This window comes from Corvus cornix, chromosome 12, assembly GCF_000738735.6.
Source record: "Corvus cornix cornix isolate S_Up_H32 chromosome 12, ASM73873v5, whole genome shotgun sequence".
In the NCBI taxonomy this organism is placed as follows: domain Eukaryota; kingdom Metazoa; phylum Chordata; class Aves; order Passeriformes; family Corvidae; genus Corvus; species Corvus cornix.
This window is the reverse complement of record NC_046342.1, coordinates 7,261,858-7,286,376: the sequence shown is the minus strand read 5'-3', so window position 1 is coordinate 7,286,376 and position 24,519 is coordinate 7,261,858. Positions and strand designations below refer to the sequence as shown.

The following is a 24,519-nucleotide window of genomic DNA, read 5'->3' as shown; positions in this document are numbered from 1 at the left end:
CAACAGATGGGGAAAAATAGAAAAATGATTGATTTCATGTGTCTGAAATTCAGCATACAAGACCATGACCAGAAGAAGGCATGAGGAAAAAATATTCACAGAGAATCTCATCAATAAGACTGTGTCTACAATTAAAGTAATCTATCTGCTTTTGATAACTAGAGGACTACTAAATTGATCTTGTAAGAAATGAATCTGTGCTGCAAAAGATTCTAGGAATATCAAAGCAAAGGAAAATGGAGCTGGGTTTGGAGGAGGGGAGGTTGTAATTAACAGGACTTACTCTTTTCTCTTACTTGCTTCAAAACAAGTCCTTCCAAAAATATTTTGAAATTAAGTAGTTGTTTCTAGATGTTTGATGCAAAGGCTGGAACCAGTACAGAGCTCTAAGTACTGGAACCAATTATCTTTTAGAACTAAAATATTGGACATTTTTAGAGGGAACAATCCTCTTAGTTGCCTAACAAATACATTCAGAATAATTATTGGATTTTACTGGGGTTTATTTCTCGCCCATTAATCGCTTCTGAATGAGCAGAACTTTTGTATGGATTTTGTATTTAGCTATCACGAAACACCTTGAAGGCAATGTCAGTAAGCAATGGCCCAGAACTGCTCTGTATGGAGCAGGAGGCTGGAGGGCAGAACAAGATAGACACCATACGCTCATAAGATCATTTGAGCTGATAAACAACAGGAGATGATTTCAAAGGAAGAAAGGCTGCACAAAAATGTTAGGATCATTTCATTTACTGAGAAGAAGAAATCCACAGATATGATAATAGATCAAGAGCACCAGAAACCAGCAGGAAAGGCAGCTTATGCACAACAATTAAATAAAAAGTTTCAAACCTTTCAAAAAGTTTCATTCCCTTTCAAAGACAATCGCCTTTTCTCTTGTTTATCAATTTGCCTCTGGAAGGGGTGAATACTGATGAGTTCATCTCAAGACACATCTGCAACAGTTCAGATGAAGCATAAAGAAAAAGAAGGAACAAATTATATGCAATACCACTGCATAAAAGTACTACATGAATCCCAGGCACTGAACTCAGGTAGATGTTTAAAAGTGCTGTTCTGCTCTGTCAGGGAAGAGGGATACTCCCCAAATCCAGGAACAAATCTCCATAAAAATTTTTGTCAAGGTTTTGTATAAAAATTTGAAAATCAAATGTGCAATATATGTTTGGAAATAAATTAACATTATGCTAAAACACTATGCTCTAGTAGCAAGGTAACCACGATGTGGTTTCCAAATTAGAAACATGTGGTTTCAGGTTCACATACCTAAGCAAAGCAACTGATTTTGTTATCTAAAGAGATGTACAAGATCAGGAGGCAGTTTTAAGTCTCTAACTGTTGAAAGCATTATTTTTAAACCATATGCTAAAACAAAGAATTAAGAAAAAGAATTCTTAGAAAATACTCTATCATTTAACATTGTGAAATCTCTTAGTTGGATAAGCTCCTAATCTAAAAATAGATCCTTTTTTCTATAAAATTTTTCTATCCTCTTGTGGGGAGGTTGGTGCCACAGATGTGGCTGGTGCTACCATTATAAATGACAAAATGGCTGCATCCTGTCCCCTCGTTGTGTTTTGAGGACTAGATTCTGTCTTCATACCCTTCTAACAAGCACATAGCTAATGCATCTCACCATTCTAGTTTCACACTGAGATTTTATAGCTACACTTTATTGAAACAGACACAGAGCATTTTATGAACTCTTCATACTGCAGGATGAATTCATCAAGTTCTATAAAGATTCACTCACTCTGTAGAAAGAGATGCAATTCTCTTGATGTTTTGTTTTGGGAGAAGCTTTGTGTTGTTACTCTGCACATCTTGAAAGTTCTAAGCTTCCCAAAGGCCCATGTGGCCTGATGGCCAATAATAAGGCTCTGATTTGTTGGAAGATCAAAAATTTGAGAGTGTTTCTTGATGATCTAAGTTACATTCAAATATGCAGTTTTTCATTTTTTAATACACGTGAAATCTAGTTCAAGGAAAGAGTTTTGGCACAAGACAAAGTTACCCATCACCTTTGCCACTCTTCTCCCTTATTGCATTATCCAGCAGGTCAGGAAAACCTTACTCCTACTTCACTACAAGAACTCTCTAGAAAAGGTCTCAAAATTCTTTCACCTGTCTCAGTGCTAGAGCTGTTTGCAGACACTAGGTAGTTTTTAGACATACTGGAACCTAAAATGGGATAAATATCCTCATCTTGCAGTACACAACAAAAATTTCATGAACATAAACCCCCTGATTATTGCAAAAGCAGATTTCACTCGATCTTCATTTTCTTAAACTAAATCTGTAATACAGAAAGGACGAGGTGAAAGAGGCAAGGAAGGTTTAACTTGTTTCTCCTATAAACACAATTTGTTGTTCACTGTAACTCAAGTTTCTGAGGTTTTAAGGCTTTAATACAAAATGTTAGAATGTTCCCTCAGTCAACAGAAGTATAATCCAAGCACCTTAAACTAAGATCTTTTAAAATTTTTTAACTGACACAATGAATATGTGTTCTGGTTTACATCAGTGTAACGCCAGATAAATAAGTAGAGATACTACTGATTTACTAGAGAGTAAAATAAGGAAGAATAATAATCAATAAATGTAACCATATGGAATAGAATCATATATCTGACTTAGGTAGTTTACTTTCACTTTTTTTGGACAGTTTTCTGGAATAAACCTGTCAACATAGAAATCTGAGGCCTTTATTGTTATTCAGAGTTCATTGGCTGCAACAGAACAAAAAGACATTAGAAAGCTCTGTAAGTTGTGCTGTTTTTTGGTATTAGTATACACTTTCTAATGTATGGGATGTCGTAGCATTGACGTGCCACTAAATAAAAGGTAGCGTAAAAAAACCCAAAAATCCTATTCTGTAAAAATCCTTAAATGCAATGCAGAGTCCTCGTGGCAACTCTTACTAGAGAGTCCTTGCACATTTAAATGATTTTCCTAGAACTAGCAAATGTAAACTAATATTTAGGGTGAATACATTTTCCTCCCTCAAAAAAACTGACATCAGGGCAGGTGAAATGGATGTTATGAATTCCAGAGAAAATATTCCAGAAAAAATATTTATGAGTTCTAAACTTCCTCCTGATGGTACTGATGTTGCTGAAGATCATTTACCAACCAGATAGATCACCTTAAAACTAATCTTTCATGGAAATGCCTGCTTGGAAAGATCTGATCTGACAAAATACAGTGGTGTGGACCAAGGCTGAATAACTTCTTGTCGAGCTGTAAGAACATCAGTAAGAAACATCCTGTTGTTCCTTGTAGAATAGAGTATATTTCTAAATAGTTTCTGGGCAAATTACTAACTTCAAAGAAAATATTAGTCATAATGACTGTGATAAACATGAACTTTAACGTTTATACTTACTGTGCACATAACTGAGTTGTATGTGAAAACTCCCGATTATACAAAAAGAAGAGCTATAACTAAAGACTTCCATATCTGCTGTACAACAGACAAAAGAGATTATTTCCTTTTATTCTCTGTTCTTCTTCTCCTTTTCTGCACTGAATTCTGCCACTGCAGCAAAGCTAATAGCACCAATAATTTAATAAGCCTTTCTTATTATTGCAGGTTTTTTACTCCAGCAGTGCAGATAAATTACATTTCATCTTCACTGCCCTCTTTCTTCCAGAAAGTCAAGGAATGATAAATATGAGATCAAAGGATGGAACTTAGTACTAAATTCGTTGCTTTCCTACATTATCATTTACCCTAAAAAATCTGTTATATGAAAACTAAAAACAAAAACATACTGGAAAAATGTAATATATCTAACAAAAATACCTACAGTTTCCTTATAATTAACTCAATTTCACTCAGAGTAGAGGCAGTAAGATCAAAAATGGACAGTTATCAGTTGTGAATGTCTTTAAATACATATTTCCACTCAGGATAGACATGTCCTCCTAAATGCTGGGTTCACCCTAGCATGTAGGGATGTAGAAACAAATTTTTCTCTAGTTAGTAACTTGTCACCTTTTGATCTTATTTCCGTGTCACAAGAAACCCAGAAAATTCCTTGTAAACAAGGTGAAAATGAAAAGCATTTTCTGCCCTCTTAGTCAAAGGCACTGTAAGTCCTTGGCAGATCCCAGCTGGAAATAGTCCCAAGCTGCTCTATCTCTAGTGTGCAGGTGTCTGCAAATGGGACCAATACCCTTTTGGCATGAATATGCCTGTTAATCAAATTCAACAGCAGAGCAATTCTTTGTAATTTGTACATAGTTACTGGTGGGAGAACATCCAGCAGGTGAAACCTACTGACTTTTGTAATCCTGAGGATTCTTTTCCAAGTACATCCAATCAGTTCTCATATCAGAAGCCAGTTTCAATCGTTTATCAGCAGTCCTGGCTAACCAGGGAGGACCCAGTTGACTGGAAGTTACAAAATATGACACCTCTCTGGAGCAAGGGTCACTGAGGGAAAGCCTTTGACACTGTTTCCTGCAGCATGCTCCAGGAGAAGCTGGCTGCTCATGGCTTGGACAGGTGTGCTGTTTGCTGGGTAAAAAGCTGGCTGGATGACTGGGCCCAGGGAGTGATGGGGCATGGAGTTACATCCAGCTGGCAGCTGGTCACCAGTGGTGTTCGCCTGGGATCAGTACTAGGGCCAGTCTTGTTTAATGTCTCTATCAATGCTCTGGGTGAGGGGATTGAGGGCACCCTCAGTCAGTTTGCAGGTGAAACCAGGTTGGGGGCGAGCATTGATCTGCTGGAGGGCAGCAGGACTCTGCAGAGGGATCTGGGCAGGATGGATTGATGGGCTGAGGCCAGTTGTGTGAAGTTCAACAAGGTCAAGTGCTGATTCCTGCACTTGGGCCACAAAAACCCCACACAGCACTCTAGGCTTGGGGCAGAAGGGCTAGAAAGCTGCCCAGTGGAAAAGGACATCACGGTGTTGGTCAAAAGCTGAACATGAGCCAGCATGTGCCCAGGTGGCCAAGAAGCCCAGTGGCATCCTGGATGTATCAGCAATAGTGTGGCCAGCAGCATCAGGGCAGTGACTGTTCCCCTGTTATGGGCACTGATGATGCCACAGCTCAAATCTGGGTTCAGTTTTGGGCCCCTCACTACACAAAAGACACTGAGGTGCTGGAGTGTGTCCAGAGAAGGGCAACAGAGCTGGGGAAGGGGCTGGAGCACAAGTCTCCTTGGGAGTAGCTGGGGGTGTTTAGCCTGGAGAAAAGGAGGCTCAGGGGGGACCTTATGGCTCTACAACACCTGAAAGGAGATTGTAGCCAGGTGAGGGTTGGGCTCTTCTCCCAGGTAACAAGTAACAGGACAAGAGGAAACAGCCTTATGTTGGACCTGGGAAGGTTTAGATTGGATATGCAGGAAAATTTCTTCCTAATAGAATTCCATAAAATCAAGTTTAACCAAACACAAGCAAGAACTCCATGATTCTTGAGACCTAGGCAGTTGTGTGGGAAATCCATAGAAGTGGACACTGCAGTTTGAAAGACCAGTAATCAATTATTGCATTGACCTACCCTGTCTTCCTATGTCCTTTCACTCTCTGCCCTTTCTAAGCAACTGGTGATCCTTACCTATTACTTTAAACATAAACGATATGACGAAGCAATCATTATTTTATCCTGTAATCATCCATCATCTACTGCAGTAGGACTTTAGTGATTTATTAAAACTGCCAGGTCATGATAATAATATCAGCAATGGTCGGTGGCAAAATTGGAGCTGAAGTCAGTGATATGAGGAAGGAGAAAATCCACATTAAAACAGTCAGTACAACCTAAAAACAAGAGTGACCTTAGAAAAACAGTAAAAGACAGTGTGGGTAGTCACAGCATTCTGCAGGAAAGGAAGTGGAAAGCAAAGATAATTACATTGAAGAGGAACAAGCTGATATGGTTATTGGGAAACTGAGTTATTTTTTGAAAAAAATCCTGATCAAGGATGACAATTTCTTCAACCGTAATTTAGTTTAAACATCAGAACGTGTAGTAAATGAAGATGTGGAATAAGGTTCAACAGGTGTCCAAGCACTTAAACATGGTAAAACTTCCTTGTTCTCACTGGAAGTATTATTTAAAATAAAAAACTAAATAGTAAAATAATCCTTTATCTATCAAATACTGAGACTATTTCAAAAAGAGATGAGGTTTTACTTTGTTTAAAGCAATATTTTTGTAGAAACTAATCTGATTCAAAAATAGATATTTAATCTCTCTTTCATCCAGTGATAAAAGATGAACAGAGACCAAGGTCAAACTGCAGTTACCCTATCATACAAAATAATAAAATACTAGAAAAGAGAATATTTTAGCAATATATAGCTAAAACCCAAGATGTAACACTCCTCTGATTTCCCTTCAATGGTTTAACCTAATGCTTGTCTTATTTGCACCACACTGGGAGCAGAGCTGCTTAAGACCCAGCTTTGCTGTGGCATTACAGCTGCTTGCTGATGTCGCAGGAAGAAGATAAAAATAAGTTCTGTATAAAAGCCTGCAAGTGCAAAGAACTGTAAAATGCATTTAAAGACATCAACTGCATATCTCAAAGTTCGAAGAAGAACAATTTGCATTCTGCATTTCTCATGTAAATGTACACTATGAAAAATAATTATAATAGTAATCCGATTCAATGGAAATAAAGTAGTGCAATATTTATAGTCTGTGCCAGAGTTATAATGACTGTGGGGCGAGAAGTGAAGTGTCTCAGCATGTTCCACATGTTTTTAACACTGTTTCTAAAGGCTCTGGAGGCTATTAAATTTAATGAACCCATCTGCTATGAAATAGAGGTCCAAACATAATCAGTTTTCTCAGTGCCATATAATACAGATGGCATTCCATGTTCCACATCCCCAGCAGGAAATTTTATGTTGCTCTTTAAGTGTAGGACTTTTGTTTTTGGTTTTGATGTTTTAAACATCTTTTTGATGTATCATATATACCATTTTACAGTGTAAATACCATATAGAGCAATGCATATGAAAAGTGTTAATTCATTAAGTATTGCTATTTCCTTACAACAGTTTTTCTGTGACTTTGACAACTAGCAATTAGCTCTCTGTAGTAGTAGTCTTTGCCTAATGCAATCATTGATAATTGCCCTAATACTGTAAGTTCCAGCATTAGCAGTGGAGGAAAACAAACGTGATTTATCAAAAGAAGCAGCTTCCTTCAAAAAGCAGAAAGATACACATTCTTCCATACATGCACATGCATAGGTGCTCCCTGGGATGAAGCCTTATTTACATGTACTGTGTTTGCATGGAACAATGCACTAATCATTCTTATTTTAAGTATCCATAAACCCACTAGGTCCTTATGGGCTTTATTTTCCTGTTCATGCCTCAGTTTTGATTTCTGGGTCTCGATTTGTGTGCTTTATTGGGACACACTACACCCAGACTCTTGTCTTGGTGTGTGAATGTTGGATCTAAGCACAAATATAAATGGCACAACATTCCCTGCATTGATGAGCACCCTGCTGCTGAGCAGGAGTAAATCAGATGCGCATTTTCTAACACTAAAGAACAACATCCATTGTTGTTTTGAGCTGCATCTGAAAGACAATTGGAGTGCATGAATTCTATTCAGTTTAGAGGTTCATTCGTTGACTATCTCCAGCACTCACTGTGTTTTGACAGTAGACAGAGATCTTACTGAATTTGAAACAGCTCATGTGTTTCATGATAATTCATTTATTCAAGATCCAGCAGTAAAACAAACACATTAGAATTGTTTGGCAGAAAATGAGAGTGCTTATTATGGCAACTGAAAATTTTGGGCCACGGAACTCATAAAAGCCTTAGCTCAAATACTTTCTTTTTTACGAGACTGCCAGTGAAGATTTTCACAGACAGTGCACTAATCATCATCATAATCAGCATAAAGAGATGTTGCACCTACCTATAAATGTGTGCATAACCTGCTTTTACTGTGTGCACAAGTGGCTGCAGTGATCAGCACTGTCAGTGGCTCAAGCACTGTCCCAGACCTACGAGGTCCCAGTGCAGACACTGTCACTCCTGCAGCTCTGAACTGCAGTCGTGCTCCCATGGAAGCTTCAAGGTGAAATGGTCAGAACTGCTCTACTCTTCCAGGGAAATGAATCCAAACTGAAGTGCTGATAGGAAGGCATTCCCTGGGCTACTTTCTACTTATCTCCCATATCAGAACCTTCAAAAGACCACTGAGATCTGTAGGAGACAAAGCAGAGCTTGAAGACCCTTGTTTTATGAACAAGCCTACCTGATGGAAGGCCTGATATTCATGCATGGGATTTTTTCTTCCCTAACCCAATTCTTTCAAATGTCAAAGCAAGAAAAGGAAGTTCCCATGGGAACCTCAGAAGCAGTTGGAGGTGATGACATTCTCTGATAAAGAGTTGTAAATTCTTAGAGATTAAGAGATGCTGGCCACAAAGGGAAGGTTAGAGCATGTAACCAAATCCAAAGTGGGATTGGAGAAAAAAAGAACACAGATTTCTATTTCTGGTTTATTAAAAAAACAGAATTAAAATTACTGTGTGCAAATTTTCTTTGCTGATTAATAACACTTGCTGACTTTCAGCTCTGCAGTGATTACCAATATTTACTTACTTTAGATGTATGTGAACACTCTGAACACACTGATGCAGTTTAATGCCTACCAGTAATACAATCTAGAAGTTTCTTTTTTGAAATAGAGGCCCAGGGAACAATTTACCATGATAAAAATGCGAAATATATCCACTTATAATAATAGCACAATTAACCTGTGCCACCAAAAGTATTTGAAGATATCTCTGGGAATAGAAACTAGTGGAAATGGGGTACTATTTTATTTTTGTTACTTCATAAAAGCTCTTCTGTGCATTGAACACGAAGAAAACTGTGTGAGTGGAAGAAGCACTAAACAGCATTTTAATGCCTCACCAGAAAGTCCTGAATAGAAAAATATGCCAGCATAACAGCTTTCAGTCTGGAGGACCTTCTGTTATAATTCTGTCCATTATATATATATATATTTGTGTGTGTGCATATATATAAAATATATATTACCTCTGTGGAACTGGTTCATAATTCTCCTCTGTCAGAAGAAATATATCCTAGAATTTAAATTTCCATACACAAAATACTTGGATTCTGTTGTGACAACAGAGAGGCACGAGCTTCCTATAGTTCCTGCTGCATTTCTGCAAAGAATCTGGATCAAATTAAAAAGAATGCCTACATAGTACTTGATTTTTTTTTTAAAGGATGAAGATGAATAAATTTAATTTTTTTATTATATATATAATAATGTAGTTGTAAGACCCATCATAAGCTTTTCAGAAAGAGTTATTAAAGGCTTTACTTCGGTGGAGCTATCTCAATTTGCTGCTGCATAAGGAGAAATAAGGTTCTTGACAGGTTGCCTTCCTAGGACAGCATCAGTCTCTTGATCAGGAAATACTTCCAAAAAATACCTCCTTCAAAAAAAGAAAGAAATGACGAAAACCTAAGTGTGTATATATATATATATATATATATAAATACACATGTATACAGCAGCAGCTGTAGAACTGAACTAGAATTGAACTAAAATCCATAATGGAATGTAAGTCTGTGATAATGTGGGGATAATGCAAATGAAGAATCAACAGATAGTACTCTTAACACAGAAGAAAATTACAAAGAGCAAAAACACTCACCATTCATATTATGACAAATCATGACCTGTAATGACTCAGAACACTGCTGTTTTGAAAGAACTCTTAAATTCTGGAGCACCAGACAGTCATCTCAAAATATTCAGTGAAACAGTAATTTTCTCTTTTTAAGCAAAGAACTCCTCTGATTGGAAACTGAACAGAGCCAATGTGGTGTTTGTCTGAACCTGCTCACAGCTTGAGACCAGCAGCCTGGGGGAGATGAACTCAATGGTACATTAGATCCAGAGGATATATTCAGGTACACTTATGAGAAACAAATTCCACCAGGAAGATTCAACAAAGGTCCAAGTAGGCCAAATAGGACACACCAATAAACAAACTCTCAATCACAAGCTTTTAAACAGTGGGAACTCAGGGGCCAGACCAGTCTTTTTTTATTTCCTGCAGGGAAAAAAAAGCAATGTTTTGTCACATTCCAAATGTGACCATAAGAATGAGATAAAGGCTTCTGTGGTCTACAGATGATAATCTGCAATACCAAGAGATGACCTCTATCCATTGCTGCACTTTAATATTCTGATGCCCAGCCTGTATTCCTTTTCCTTCCAAAATACTCACTTTTATTGACTCCCTATAGATGCATACATGGCTAAAAGAAGTCGTTGACTACTTTAAAACTGTTTCCTCCCTAAAACTGTTTCTTTTCTGCTCACATTTGAAAGCTGTCACTTAGAAATCTCTTTTTTTTTTTTTTAAGCATCCATTAGGTTATTTTATTTTCTGAATCATTACATGCTTGTGGGCCTTAGCAATGTTGAAGGAGTGATATCAGATCCAAATGCGACCCATTTTTGAGCAGAAAAGTTATACTGAGGATGTTCTGTTGCAGTGATGTCCAGACCTCACCGTCTAGGGCCCACGTATCCCATCTGCAACCTTTGGAGCTATTCCCTACAGCACCTCTGGGCTGCACAGCTGAACAGGAACAGGCAGCAAGACAGTTTCTTCTCCTATTAAACTCCACAATTAAGAATATTCTACCTGGCCCCTCACTCTTGACAGCCCAAACACCCTTTCTCACAGAGTTCCACAGATTCAACAAAGCTCACCCACTCGTAGTGTGTATCAGACTGCTGAGTAGAGAAGTACAAATGGAAAAGAGAACAAGTCTAAAGAAAGGTGGGGAATTTGGAATCAGAGGACTCTGAACCAGAAGTTTCAGAGGCTGGCTGGTATATATCATATACTTCAATTCCAACATTTTAGCCTGAAGGTATTGGCAGCACTTAAGCTACTGGACTATTACAGGAGTAGCATTCCCAGCTATTGTGAAGCTGACTTTAGAATTAGCCCAAGATAATAATAAGCCTCTAAAGACTGTTTCCCAAGTGAATGCCTGAACCAAGTACAATCATTCCAGTCCCCCACAGATCTGAATTCAAATTATTTCAGAAATCTGTTGTTTCTCCGACAGCCAGTGACACTTAAGATTGTATCACTCCTATGTCAAAAGTCCTGGTTTTGAAAGAAAGGAGGCTTTACACAGTGATAATAACCTTTCCAACATGAAATCCTGGGTTTAAGGAAATGTGACGGATTTTCTGATGAAGGGTAAAAGAAATGGAGCTGACTAGTTACCATTTCAGACAGACAGGAAACACTGGGGAGAGAAAAAAGTCTAGGGACAGGCAAAAGGGAACCAAGGAGTCACCAGAGAGGCGTCATCTCACTTGCTTTACATCAGCTCTCAATCCTGACAGTGCCAAAGGACACACAGCCCTGACACACATTCAGGTTGTTCCATGTCATGTTTTCTGCATATAACATCTTGCCAGAGATTTCCACTTCTATAAAGGTAGTGTTTTTTCTAATGGTATGTGAAGCTCCTCAGGAGTGCCAAAGCCATGCTGAAGAGGCAGCTGTATGAACATTTTGCAGACATCCTCTTACAGGAAAGGTGAACAGACGCAGGAATTAGATTACTTGTTTGAACAGCAAAATTCTTCCAGGAATATTCCTAAATGGTATCAAACACTTAATGAACTAACTTCTGGCTTTCACAGATGACTTTGTCCTGGACAAATACTAGATGAGAACAGTCTGGGGTAACAGGGGAAATGTTTTGTGTCCTAAGATTATTATTGTCCAGCTTCTTTCTGTCTGGATCTTAGTATGGTCCAGCCTAATGTTGCTTGCTCAGAAACAGCACAGCTGGCCAATTAGCTCTGATATTTGGTTATATTCCATGCCTTTAGGGCACAGTGACACTGAGTGCAACTTTGTAAATATAGCCCTGGGAATCTAACCCTGGCTGTTCAGACACCATTGGTGATAAGAACATTTAAACTATCTGGAAATGCACTGATGTTTCTAGCCAGGAAAGATTCAAGCAGCAGCCGCACCAACTGTGAAAATCAACAAGTTATGGGATGGAGAGGATTATTTTAACAGCACTTCCAGTCTGAAAGCACTAGAGATGGCCAGGGCATCTGTCTCTGAAAATAACACTCAGGCAGCTTTAGCTGAGGCAGAAGCAAGCCTGGTTTGGTAAAATGTTCCCTTCATTCATATTTTCAAGTTTTGTATGTGACTACCCTAATTTATCTTGTTCCTTTGCATGTTTGGGTTTGGTTTTTGGTTTTTTTTTTTGTAGGAAGAATGATCAAGGAGGGAGGAAAAAGGTAGTTTGAAACTAAGCAGATCATGGTATTTTATTTTTCAATCTTTTCTTATAGAATCCCACCCATTAGGGTCCTGAATGAAGTTTTCATACACTTAAAATAGACGTGTGCATCTATGTACATGAGTGCACGTGTGTGTGTGTATATATATATATATGTATATTTGTGTGTGCACAGTGACATTGATTAGTTTAGTCAAGAGAGTAGGAAAACAAGAGAAGATAAAGAGAAGAACCTGGAAGTATTTTGACTGCATGAAAAGACCTTTTGTTTGGATTTAAGCAGTTCTATTATTCAAGATTGTAACATTTCCATTGTCTTTGATTTTCCGGTTTTCTCAAGATTCCCTCTCCACACTCCCTCTAGTGTTCTTAAGTTCCCTTGCATTTAGTCGCCCCTGCTGGGTTCACTTACTATTTCACACAACATTAAGCTGTTAATTTTCCTTAGCCTTTCCATAACCTACAGGAGAATCACTGAAAGTTAGACCAACTTTTATGAGTGTTTCTCTCCCTGCAAAGATCGAGGAAATAAATACAGATTAACAGGCGAAAGAAAGAGTAAAGTGTCATATCAAATCTGAGACAGTAATTTGTACTTTGTTGGTGGGTAAAGGGGATGACTTGGTGTTGAGAAAGGAGGAAGATTTTGTTTGAAACACTTTTAGTGAACAATTCATAGGCAGAGAGTTGCATTAAGACACCACTTACCTGAGTAGCTTCCTCTAGCAACTACACAAACTCCCTTCAATATGCAAACACTGATTGCCTCAAGTGTTTAAAAAAAAAAGTGAATGAGAACAGGATTCTCCTGGTCACCTCCCCATTTAGTGGGATGCCCAGAAAGCACAGTAATAACACATTTTCTGTTCATCTCATCTTATGTTTCAATAAAAAAAAGACAACAAAGAGGAGACTGGATTAATACATTATTTTTAAAAATGAAACAGAGATAAGTTAATTCCTTCTAAGGCAATTAATTTTTTGTTTCTCCATTATAACTGCAGTTTAAGTATTTATTTTACATTACCAATAGCCACAACTGAAGACTAGAGAAGGCCTAAACAATTGTGAAAATTAAATAAAAGCTCTATTCCCAGGGTGGTTTTGTATAGATTTAAGACTGAACCATCTAGAATCAACAGAGACTCAAAACAAACAAAACCCACCAAATATCAGAGTGAAATTGGTGAGATTCTCCCACCCTGCCCATCAAGCAAAATTTTAAAACAGAAAGAAACATCTGTGTCATGAGTAATTTGTGATCTTCTATCCATTATATTGAATATTTGGCATCTCCTGTACTAAATGGCAGACATTTGTACAAACTCTTGTTCTAGGGATAATATGCTAAACAAAATATTTTAATGAGAACAAAGGAAATATAACAAGAAAAAGAGAATAGATAAAACTCTAGTTTAGACCAATCCATGAAAATGAACAACCTTTACCTGCAAATCTGATGATTTGCCACACATGCTACAGAAGTATCACAAGAGCTCAGTCACTGCATAATAGAAAATTGTGCTTTAACTCAAAATACTTCACAAGGATGTCAAGTTAAATTGGATATTTATGACAATTATTTTAACATATCACCCATTCAATATACTTTAAAAGGCAGAATCTTCTCAATATTCTTTCCCAAGATATCACAGTTGACCCCTGGAAGTTGACCCACCTTTCTACACTAAAAATGTTGTCAGTCTATGTGTTTATACCCATATATTCATTGACATGTTTTAAAACATATAGAAAAAATGGTTACTCAATATAATCAATATATTTTCAATGCCCATTTTCTATTTATAAAAGAAATGTAGGTTTGGAAGTCATAAAATTTAAAATTATTCTGTAACTTAAGTTTGTTTCAGTATTTTCTACGTAATCACAATATATAAATATCTGCTGAAGTTCAGTAATGTTGAATTATTTGCTTGTAGCATAAAGGTATAAAATCCCAATTCTTACACTGAGTTAGCACATTCCAGTGACAGAAAGAAGATTCGCAATGAGTGTTTCTACCACAGTATTTTTGCTTTATCATGCAGACTTACAGTGCTGTCAATGTATGCTTCAGTCCACACTACGTCGTGCTCCTGGTCAATGACCTTTGGTCGGCTGAGAACATGGAGATATTCCATAACATTCTCTTGCACATCAGCCAAGGTAGAGATCTGAGTAAAAAACCCTGTGAAAACACACAGTTCCAAGTTATAAACCAGAGAGAACAAATTAAGGAAGTTTTCAAGAAAGAGTATGATGTGGTTTATGTCTGTTCATGTTTTTTGCTTATTTCCAAAGAAAAAATGTAAAAGAGGAATGTATCGTCAGAAGCAGCCTCAAACAGTAATAACTGGTGAAAACAGACATCTGTGAAACCTTTGGCCAGCCCTCAAGGAGAGGGTTTCCAACATCACTACGAACCACTGCAGTCTCTACTAAGCTTTTATTTCCAGACCACTTTTTTTGTTTAATGGTTTGGGCTTTTTACTTTTAATGCTGCCTGCTTTAAAATTTAGAGCTGGTATTTGTCCACCTATATCTCACCCACTTTGTCCAGTTTCAAGAAAGGTGATGGAGTAGAACCACAGTAACAGAACAGTAGTTGCATGTGCTCTGAAACACTCATCCCTACAGAATGTGATTAAAAAAAAAGGCATTATGTGATTTACAAATATGACAGGTCACAGAAAATATAGACTACCACTAGAATTGTTTGGTTAGGTGATCACAGCCTTTTTAATCCTTTAAAGCATCTCCTCCAACCTGACAGCAGTGAGAGCAGCAGAGGCCTCAACTATTTGAGCTGTCACCACTCCCTTTGGAGTGCTTAGATGTCAAGTATCTTTATACATCACAAACTTGGCATCTGGAGCCAACATCATGCAAGAGTGATGAAGGACTGACAAATTTCAAGGCTAAAATTTCATCAGGCCTTATTTAAATGCATCACTTGCCTTCATTTACTTTGCATTAATGAGAAAAGACCAACATGAAAGAGGCCTCACTACAATTTTAATCATTTGACAAGATCACAACTTCTGTGGAGCTGGAATATTAAGCTTTATTAAGCTTCAGCAGAAAACATGGCAGCTGCAAAGAACTTTTGAGCTGTATTTTTGTAGATGGGGCCAATTTTGGCAAGACTGTAAGGGTGGTCTGTCTGAATCTAGAACTTTCTGAATCAATACATTGGCTCATAATTCATACACTACAAAATGGATGTTTCTGCACGTGTTTCATCTGTGTGTAAATTAAGGCACAGTGAAAGAAGAGACTTTATAGCAGAGATCTATAAAATGAAACAAGTCATAGTAGTAGCCTAATACATATCTTCAACTTAAAAATAAAAAGCAGAAGTGCTGGGTTGGTTGTGCTTTTTAACCTAATCTGAATGTAGATGTTCTCAAATATTCTTAGTACAGCATTCTTACTCATAATATAGTATTATTATGCTCTTAATATATTCAATATTCTGCTTAAGGAATTTTATTTATTTGATATTTTATTTTTTTTATTAAGTCCAGTATTTTGTGAGGCTTTTAATTGACTACTACACATACTATTAAGGTTTACCTCCTGCTTCAGAAAAGTGCTATTATTTGTCTTGTGGTTCTGAAAGCTTTTTCAGCCACAGAGTAAAAGGACTGACATAAGTTTAATTAGGAAACCTGTACTTGAGGAAGCAGAATTCTATGTTTATGGTTAAAAAACCTCCAAACTATAGTCTACTTTCTTGAATCAGTAGGATACTCATGAGAAAAGCAATGTATATATTACTCTTTCTGAAAGGCTGCTTGCTCCAATTTTAGGACCCCAAAGTATGGGTTTCTCTGTCATATGAGTAAAGAGCAGCACTTCAGTCTTTGGTCCTTTTAATTTAGTGAAAATGTCAATACATCGTCAAAATATGTTTATTGGCCAACATAAGCTATACACATAGAAAACCTCCTAAATTATATATATACACATATATATATAATTTATATAATAATTATATATATACACACTGTGGTTTATAAGGCTTTTAATCAGGGATTCAAAATACTGCAAAACTGTGTGGATCACCCATTTTACAGGTATGACCAACATTTTCCAAAGCAGTTCCGAGTGACTGAATTTTGATATGGCTCTTTTCAGAATTACATTTGAAGCAGAGATCTGTTGGCACTGAATAGCATCCAGTGAACAATAGGATCACACCTGCACTCATATACTTAATATATATGAGCATATTATGTCATATATATAATTTATATATATATAAAGTGATATTATAATGTCTGCAAAGTCAGAGGAGATTAACTACTTGAAAAACTTTGTATTGTATCTAAGGTGATAGAAAAAACTTTTTTAACCAAGCAGTACTTTGTTACCCATACACTTCAGAACCACAATCAGTTAACTCTTTTAATTTTCATACTTCATTAAAAGCAAAACCTTAAAGACTCATTTAAGAAGCTTCTGGATGTCTATGCCTGGAAAATTCTGTAATCACAGCCTATAAATTACCTCTGAGATAACAAATGCATTGCTGTACAATGAGCATTCTTTCTGACTGTCTCCACAAATGTTTTTATGTCACAATTTCAAGTGAAAAAATTTAGCTAAATTACTCAAAAAAAGAAAAAAAAAGAAAAAAAAAGAAAAAAAAGAAAACAGGATCCAATCTGAAACAATTTAGTGTTGTGCCATACAAGTTTGCACATGTTACAAGACACTGGTACTGCCAAATTTTCTTCTTTTCATTCCTTCAGGAGAGACCCCTGTGGACCAGGTACAGTCAACATGAGCAGAGACACCCATCTGAGCAGTTATTTGTAACTGTTCTTCATATGGATAGGTATTACTTTAGGTATTTCTCTTTGCAGCAATTCTGAGAATGTTGCCATATCACAATTGAAAAAGCCTCCAGGCAGCATGTTACAGACAAAAGATTCATTCCTTGTTGTAGTATTGCAAATCATATTTCTAAGCTGCACAATAGAAAAAAACAGTTTTTAGCCTAATTTCCTAAGACTAAAAGAGACAGTAAGTATGAATTAATTTTGTGTAAACTTAGTAAAGAAATAAAGGTTTCAAAGACAAGTGAAAATATTTTTCAATCTTCTCCTAATGGGAAAACCCTGCCAAATTTACTATATTATAGCTAGGAACAACATTAGGTAACATGCTTTTAGTTATTTTTTACTTTAAATTTAGGGGGTTTGACTATTCACATATTTCTAGCTATATGTAACTCACAAGAATTACCTTCCTACACTGCTAAGTTTACGTCTCTTATCTAGAGGGCAGAGATACCCCATGGAATTAAAACCCTTACTGTTCCTATACCGAGGTTTAACCTCCAGATAAAGACTTGCTCTGAAGTCCTTGAGCGCAGCTGCTGGGGCCATGACAGCAATAGCAGCAATAAACCAAGCTTAAATTTTTGCATTCCAACACCTGCTTCTCAGCTCCCTGGTGTGTGAATTATGCCACCTCAGAGCCCCCTCACAGTCAGCACTACCTTTTTCCCCTCCCCAGCAGGAAAAAACTTGTGAAGGAAATGGGTAAGATTTGGTAATGACAAGCATGAGAGATATATAATAATGTGGTAAAAGACAGACACTTATGCTCTGCATGTGGGCTGTCTTTCCCCATTGCACAGTCCCTGCAATGCTTTCTGGATGGCTTGTTTTTCTCTAAAATGTCCACCATTAGACTGATAACTTTTCAAAATGCCTCCAAACTGATTTTTGCACGGAGTGCAGTACTTTCGTTTCCTGGGCGCTGCGCAAAAGAGATGCAATACTCTTGCAACTAATGAAATATCAGAATTAAAAAATCCTCTGGGTAGGGACTAAGGAGGGAATTCATTGTTTCAGTGCAGCTGTAAAACTCCCATGGAGGTTTCCCCCTTTCCCCACAGAGGAGGCCTCTGGAGCAGGTGAACAGGCTCGGTAACTGGCTGCCTGCCACCCCAGAGCCCCCAGTGCAGGAGGGGCTGGGGTCATGCTAATAATGGGAATGGATGTGATGGGAGCTTCCTGCACAGAACTCTCCTCTGCTAATACAATAGTCTATCAACTGCTCCAGCTGGGGCACAACCTGCCTCGGGGCTGATCTGTCCTCTGCCTGAGCTGGAGCCACTATCAGCTCTCTGATACACGAAGCATTTTTATCTGCGTTGCTTTCTCAGCCTCTGCTCCTTTGTACTGATGAATCCAGTCCTTTGTTCATTTTATAATATGCCAACCACAGTGATGACCCATAACAAAACGTTTTAAAAAACCAAGCAAGAAAAACAGAAGCTGTCAAATTACTAATGTAACAGTGAATTTTACTGGGGAAAAAAAAAAATTAATCCCAGCTGTTTTGTTAGCCAGTAATGCATTAACTCCCATCTTTATCTCTACAGCTTTCTCCTGGAAGTGATCCTGAGGGAAAGGTAGTGCCTGTCACTTCTAAGTTCAGGATGTTACTGCTGACATCTGGCACATGCACACTAGTCACCAGGAAATTTTCACCTTTGTTCACTTCACAATCTTAGTATATCTTGTTTTCCTTAATGTGCACTTGCTTATGATGCAGAAGAGTAAATCACTGCAAACTTCACAAACCACTCTGGAGGGATTTTGGGGATTTTGAATGTTTTAATGTATTTAAAATGGTTTGTTTTGCTTCATTAAGCAAACTCCCTCTAGATATGTCCTACTTATATGGAAAAATGTAACAGAAAAAACATATTTGGGTTTTTTCAAGGTTTCACAATCAGAACCTAGAAGCTAAAGAAGTTTTGCAAGGTGGTGTGAATTTCCCCTGTGACCCATTTTGAAGGAAAGGGCTGCTGTCCACAGCCCAGTCAGCTGGAAACCCTGCAAACAGCCTTAATCTATGTTGTGCTTCCAAGAGGAAAATCACTGCAAGGAAAATTGATTTTAGGGTCATTCACCCTCAGTGACAACTACATATTTCGGCCCACCCATGCAAGGAGTAAACTACAGTCCTGCTATTCAGCCAATCTTTAGACCAGCTTGACTACACTCCTCATCTGTTGTGCTGTAATCCCTCATTTCACTGAAATAAAATGGACAAGCTGTAACTGAAAACTCGAAGGAAAAATCTAAATCTGTACTGTCTGGCCATGACATGCTGTTTCCTATTGTGATTTTCAAAGCTAAAAAAAAAATATTTAATTACTGATTAGTGGTAGAATATTTTTACATTATAAGCTATCAGAGAGCAGGTATTGTAACTATTAAACTGAGAGGGAAATAAATTTTTAGAAGTAACAGTCATTAAGCTGTTTAGTTGATTCATATGAGTAAGCCTCTGACTCAAAGAACCATGGCTCTGAAAAGAACAAAGTAGTCCTGAAGAATGACAAAGGTGACCACTTTTCCCCTCTGGGAATAAGGAAGACGTGGACCAGATGATCTGCTAAGGCAGCTTCCATTGCCTGGTCCTAATTTCTGAGTTGCTGTACTTAGATCTTTATGAATTTGTGGAGCTGGGCTAAAAAGTTAAAAGATTTTGTTGATTAAATTGTCTTCAAAAAAGATGCTTCAAAGGATTCTTATACTATTATTTAAACTAAATTATGGTGTAATATTAGCTGATTAAGACAAGACTTCAAACTGAGTAATTTCCATCAGCTGGACATAACAGTAGTTAGAGAAATAATGACTAAATGGATAGCACCTGATGCAATTCATCATAATGTAATGTGGCACAATGGAAAAAAGAACTTTTTTTTTTTTTCCCAAGAGGAAAGAAAAAGGAAAACCTGAAGATTAATTGGAGTTTGGGGCTGTTTTTTTCCTGAATCATTCTTACTTATACTACTCAATCCTTTTACTGCAGCAAGTCAGCATCTTAAATGTTTTAATGCTCTTTTCCTTAAAGGATATAAACCAGTTTTTTTCAATTACACTGTCAGTTCCTCGAGGGACAGGATGTCTGGTGTTTTACATACCATGCCTAACTCAACAGAACTTGTACCCAATGTTCTTAGAAACCAAACTCACTCTGAGTAATAACAGATAGAAGAGAACAAATGCTTTGAAATTAGTTTGTTCTCTGAACAAAAATTTAAGATCACATAGTTTAAAAGCTTCATAAATATTTTAAAGAAGAAAATTTCAAATTGGGGTTTTTTGCTCTTTAAATTGTATGTTACAAGACAATTAAGTCTTTTCATTTTCTGGGGAAAAGAAAACAACCCATCCTCGGTGAGTAGCTGTCAGCAACACCATATCTGTAGAAGGGTCAGATGTGCAGGAAGGCTCAGCAGTGGGGTTTTGGAAACAAGGCTTCCACAGAGGAAGGTTAACGAACCTTTGTTAGCACAGGCCATCCACTTCAGGTTATCAGCAAATGCAGCTTCTCTTCCAATCAGATAGGTAAAAATGCGGACCTGAAAGTAAAATGCAAAAGATAAATCAATTAATACAGCATTTAAAACATATCCAGTGGAACTTCAGATACAGGTATGTAATTCACAGGATACACCCCTTCTAAGAAAGTATTACTGGTTAAGCAGCACAGTAGGTTAAAAAAAAATATTTCTGCCAGTAATGTCTTCCTGAAAAAAGGTTGCTTTTTTTCTGTGTAATAGGATGGTTGATCTTTTTGAATGTGTTTAATATATGATCTTTAACTACAATTATGGTTAATGTGTAATTAAGAACAAACTAAAACCATTGGAGTACAAAATGGTATATTTCAGACAAATCTATTCTGGACTTATGAATTCAGAAAATTGCTATGATGTTGGGGAAGAGGCACTCAATTAGCAAATACTCCTGTAGATAAAGAATCTGCAACACCAGGCAAGCAAATTCCCCTCAGCTTTTAAGGTTCATATGATGCAATGTCATTGTCAACACAGACACAGGTACCCAGAGGCAGCATTTTAATATCATTTAATTAATTTTCAAATTTAAAAAAAAACCCTTAGCATTTTTCCCATTAGCATTTTTCCTCCTTCACAAATGATATTATTTGTGGAATAAATCAACTTTATACTAAACTCCCATAAGGTTTTTTGTTCCCTACAGAAGTAGTTTTAAAACACTCTGAAACTCTCCCTCTTTACTGCCAGTTGTGACACTATATTCTCTCACTGCCCTTTTACTCATTTTCTTAATGGCCACATCCTGTTTTTAGGCATACATACATTTGTGGTATCATCATGCCTAGAGAGCAGATTCCAGTGACAAAACTTTTCCCAGTCTCTCAAACATAAAATACACACAGAACTGAATCATGATTTATATGGTTTAAAAAGTCTACACAGTGATGGTGTAGTGTTGCAAGTTTGAGTCCAACAGTCTGCATAGTCCCACTCTAAGGCTCTAAAGAACACAACATTAAACAAAAGAATGGTGCTTTAATATTTTGTTGATTGCTATGAAAAGCATTAATAAAGAAATTCTTTATCCTGCAAAGACACATAAAAGTGCACAGTGAGATTTATACTCTCAAAATACAGCATAAATCAATGTCACATTTTATCTTCCTGCAAATGATGCTTGAAAATAGCCTATGATGAGACTGAATACTCTGAGAGATTTATATTTAATGATCTGCTTTAATCTATAAAGAATCAAACTAGACTGTGTTCCTAATAAAAGGAGACCAGCCTTATCTAAACAGATGAGCAGTAAGCATGATAACAGGCACAGGCAGCAAAATAGCCTACAAAAAATAAAATTTCAGCAAACTGGTAACATGGATCATCATGAGGAATGAGCTGTCTCTGTGATATCCATTGTAAGGATTTTAATGATTTTACACTGAATATACTTTGTACATCTAGTTTACTTATTATCTAGCAGTTTTGCTAGAAAATATTTTAATCATGATAAAAATACTGATAATTGTAATTACTTGAAAAAATAAAGGAATCTATCAAACAGAGAGCTAGAAGATGAGTGATCCAAATTTATTAACTGCTGTTTCCTTCCCTGTCCCAAGGCATTGCGTATTTTTCTCTACACACTTTCCATGGTACATGTTATACAAATTATGTTTACTACTGTCAGCATAAAGTAAAAAGTCTTTTATACAGTGAAATATAAGTGACATTATAATTTTAAAATACCCTTTCTATATTTCTCATGAATCAATAGAGTGACTTATTATTTATAGTAGTATTGTAAGAAAATAGCCATGACAGGGTCACAGGAAGGTATTTCAGTTAAAATTAAAGCCACTGATACTTTAAATTTTTCCTTCTACACTGATCCTATAGACACATTAATAGGTGTTTCAAATATTGTTTAATACTTCATTGAAAATTGTGAGAAAAATCCTCAAGATCAGTTCTGATGGAAAAAATTTCTGATTATTTCTCTACTTCCAAAAGTTTCATTTGCTCAGATCATTGAACCCATCAGCATAAACTTAATTCACTGTGAGCTTGTAGTGAAAAGCATTAACCATACACTGCACAAGTATGGCAGAATCACAGAATTAACTAGGTTGGAAAAGACCTTTGAGATCACTGAGTCCAACCTATGACCTGACACCACCTTGTCAATCAGACCATGGCACTGAGTGCCACATTCAGTCTTTTCTTAAACACTCAGGGACAGTGACTCCACATCTCCCTGGGCAGCCCATTCTTATAAAACAAAGGCTTGGCATATTATTTTCTGCTTTCAGAGACCACAGTAGTGACTTAGGTAATAAATTATTAGGACTGAAACTTGCATGAATAAGTCTAAACTCTAAATCCCATTTTTCAGAACAGGCTTGGTTCTACACACCTTTTATACTACTTTTGTTCTTCTGCATAGGTATTCTATGTGATAATTCAGGATGTTTAACACCAATAAAAAAGTTACTGTGGCCATATGTTTACTCCAGATACATAAAAATATAACAAACTCAGTATTATAGAACTATTACATTAATTTGGGAAGATAAATTCAGACTACTTCAACTGCTGTCCATGGATGAGACCTGTGCAGTGATGGGCTATGTATGGTGCAAAACAGGACACACAGCATCATAATAACCAGTGAAATTGTCATTGTACATTGATTAGACATTGGGGACCAGATTTAATAACCACCCATATTCTCAGATCCCAGGCAAGATATATGTTGGTAGGTAAAGCTGTTAATAGTGACCACCAAATTTTCTACTTGTTTTATGTGAGGTAACTGAATGGAAAGTGTGTCAAATCAGTCCTGCTCTGTAAAATGATTGCATGAAATGTTTATTTTACTCAAACAACCCACATATAACACTAATATTGTGTAGTCTGCTGATAAATATGTATAGTATTGAGGCATATTATTGAAATCTCTAGAATTAAAAATTGATGAGGAAGTATAAGGTGTGTCTGTCTCATTCTGTTTGTATTTGACCTTGAAGAAAATAAAAAAATAGAAATTATGAGCTTTAATAGGTATTTACACTATATAGACACACATTGATACACCTATGTTGGTATCTTATGGTACAGCATAATGTTAGGACTAAAAATTCCTTTGAATCCATATGGAGAGAATGTTTCAGTCAAGGCAGACTGAATAAATTCAAAGTTGTTATGGGCCAATCCCAGAAGATCCAGTAACAACATTTACATAGTCTACATATGCTCTGGCTAACTGAGTATAAGCCAAATGAGAAAAACACCTTTGAATATCCGAGTGCTGTGATTGAATCAAGAGACCACTTCCATCAGAGAAGGAATCTGCATCAGAGGGTGTAAGTACCTCTGGCAAAAAACATATGGCAGAAAGAGATGGGTAATTTTTAAAGCTCTACAAGATACTTGAAAGAGACACCTAAATAAAAATATTTTCTGTGCCTGACCTGCAAAGTATTATATCAACTATATTAAGGCTTATCATGAACTGTTAGGTGTGGAGAAAGAAAATATTCTCAGGCAGATGTACTAGTCTTGAATTTTTATATCCTATCTACAAAACTGAAAATTGTAGATGTCAGACTCACTGAACACAAAGGAAAGCTTACTCCAAGAGCAAAAACTTCAATCTTTTCAATTATACTTGCTGTTTCTGCACAGTAGGTGCCACAGACTGCTATTTTTAAGCCAATGTTCACAGAATATGGAGTGAGAGCTCCATAGCAATATCAAAGAAACTGAAAGGACAATGGAACTAGAAACTTAATAGAACTTGTGACTTTCTCACTTCATATTTTTCTGAAGCAAATGTTGAATGGCAAATAC

At 36.8% G+C, this 24,519-nt stretch overlaps 1 protein-coding gene across 6 annotated transcripts in view; it reads right to left on the bottom strand.

The window, feature by feature from the left end:
- The window catches only part of CACNA2D3 (calcium voltage-gated channel auxiliary subunit alpha2delta 3), a 396,804-nt gene that overhangs the window by 126,633 nt on the left and 245,652 nt on the right, over positions 1-24,519 (bottom strand). For all 6 annotated transcript variants that reach the window (XR_005602956.1, XM_039558917.1, XM_039558915.1 and 3 more), the window contains exons 12-13: positions 20,649-20,727; positions 14,384-14,517 (exon numbers count right to left, since the gene is read on the bottom strand). Coding sequence is in view for 5 of the 6 variants with exons in the window: in XM_039558917.1 (XP_039414851.1) it covers positions 14,384-14,517; positions 20,649-20,727 (213 nt within the window). In the remaining variant the exon portion in view is untranslated. The remainder of the gene's footprint in view (positions 1-14,383; positions 14,518-20,648; positions 20,728-24,519) is intronic.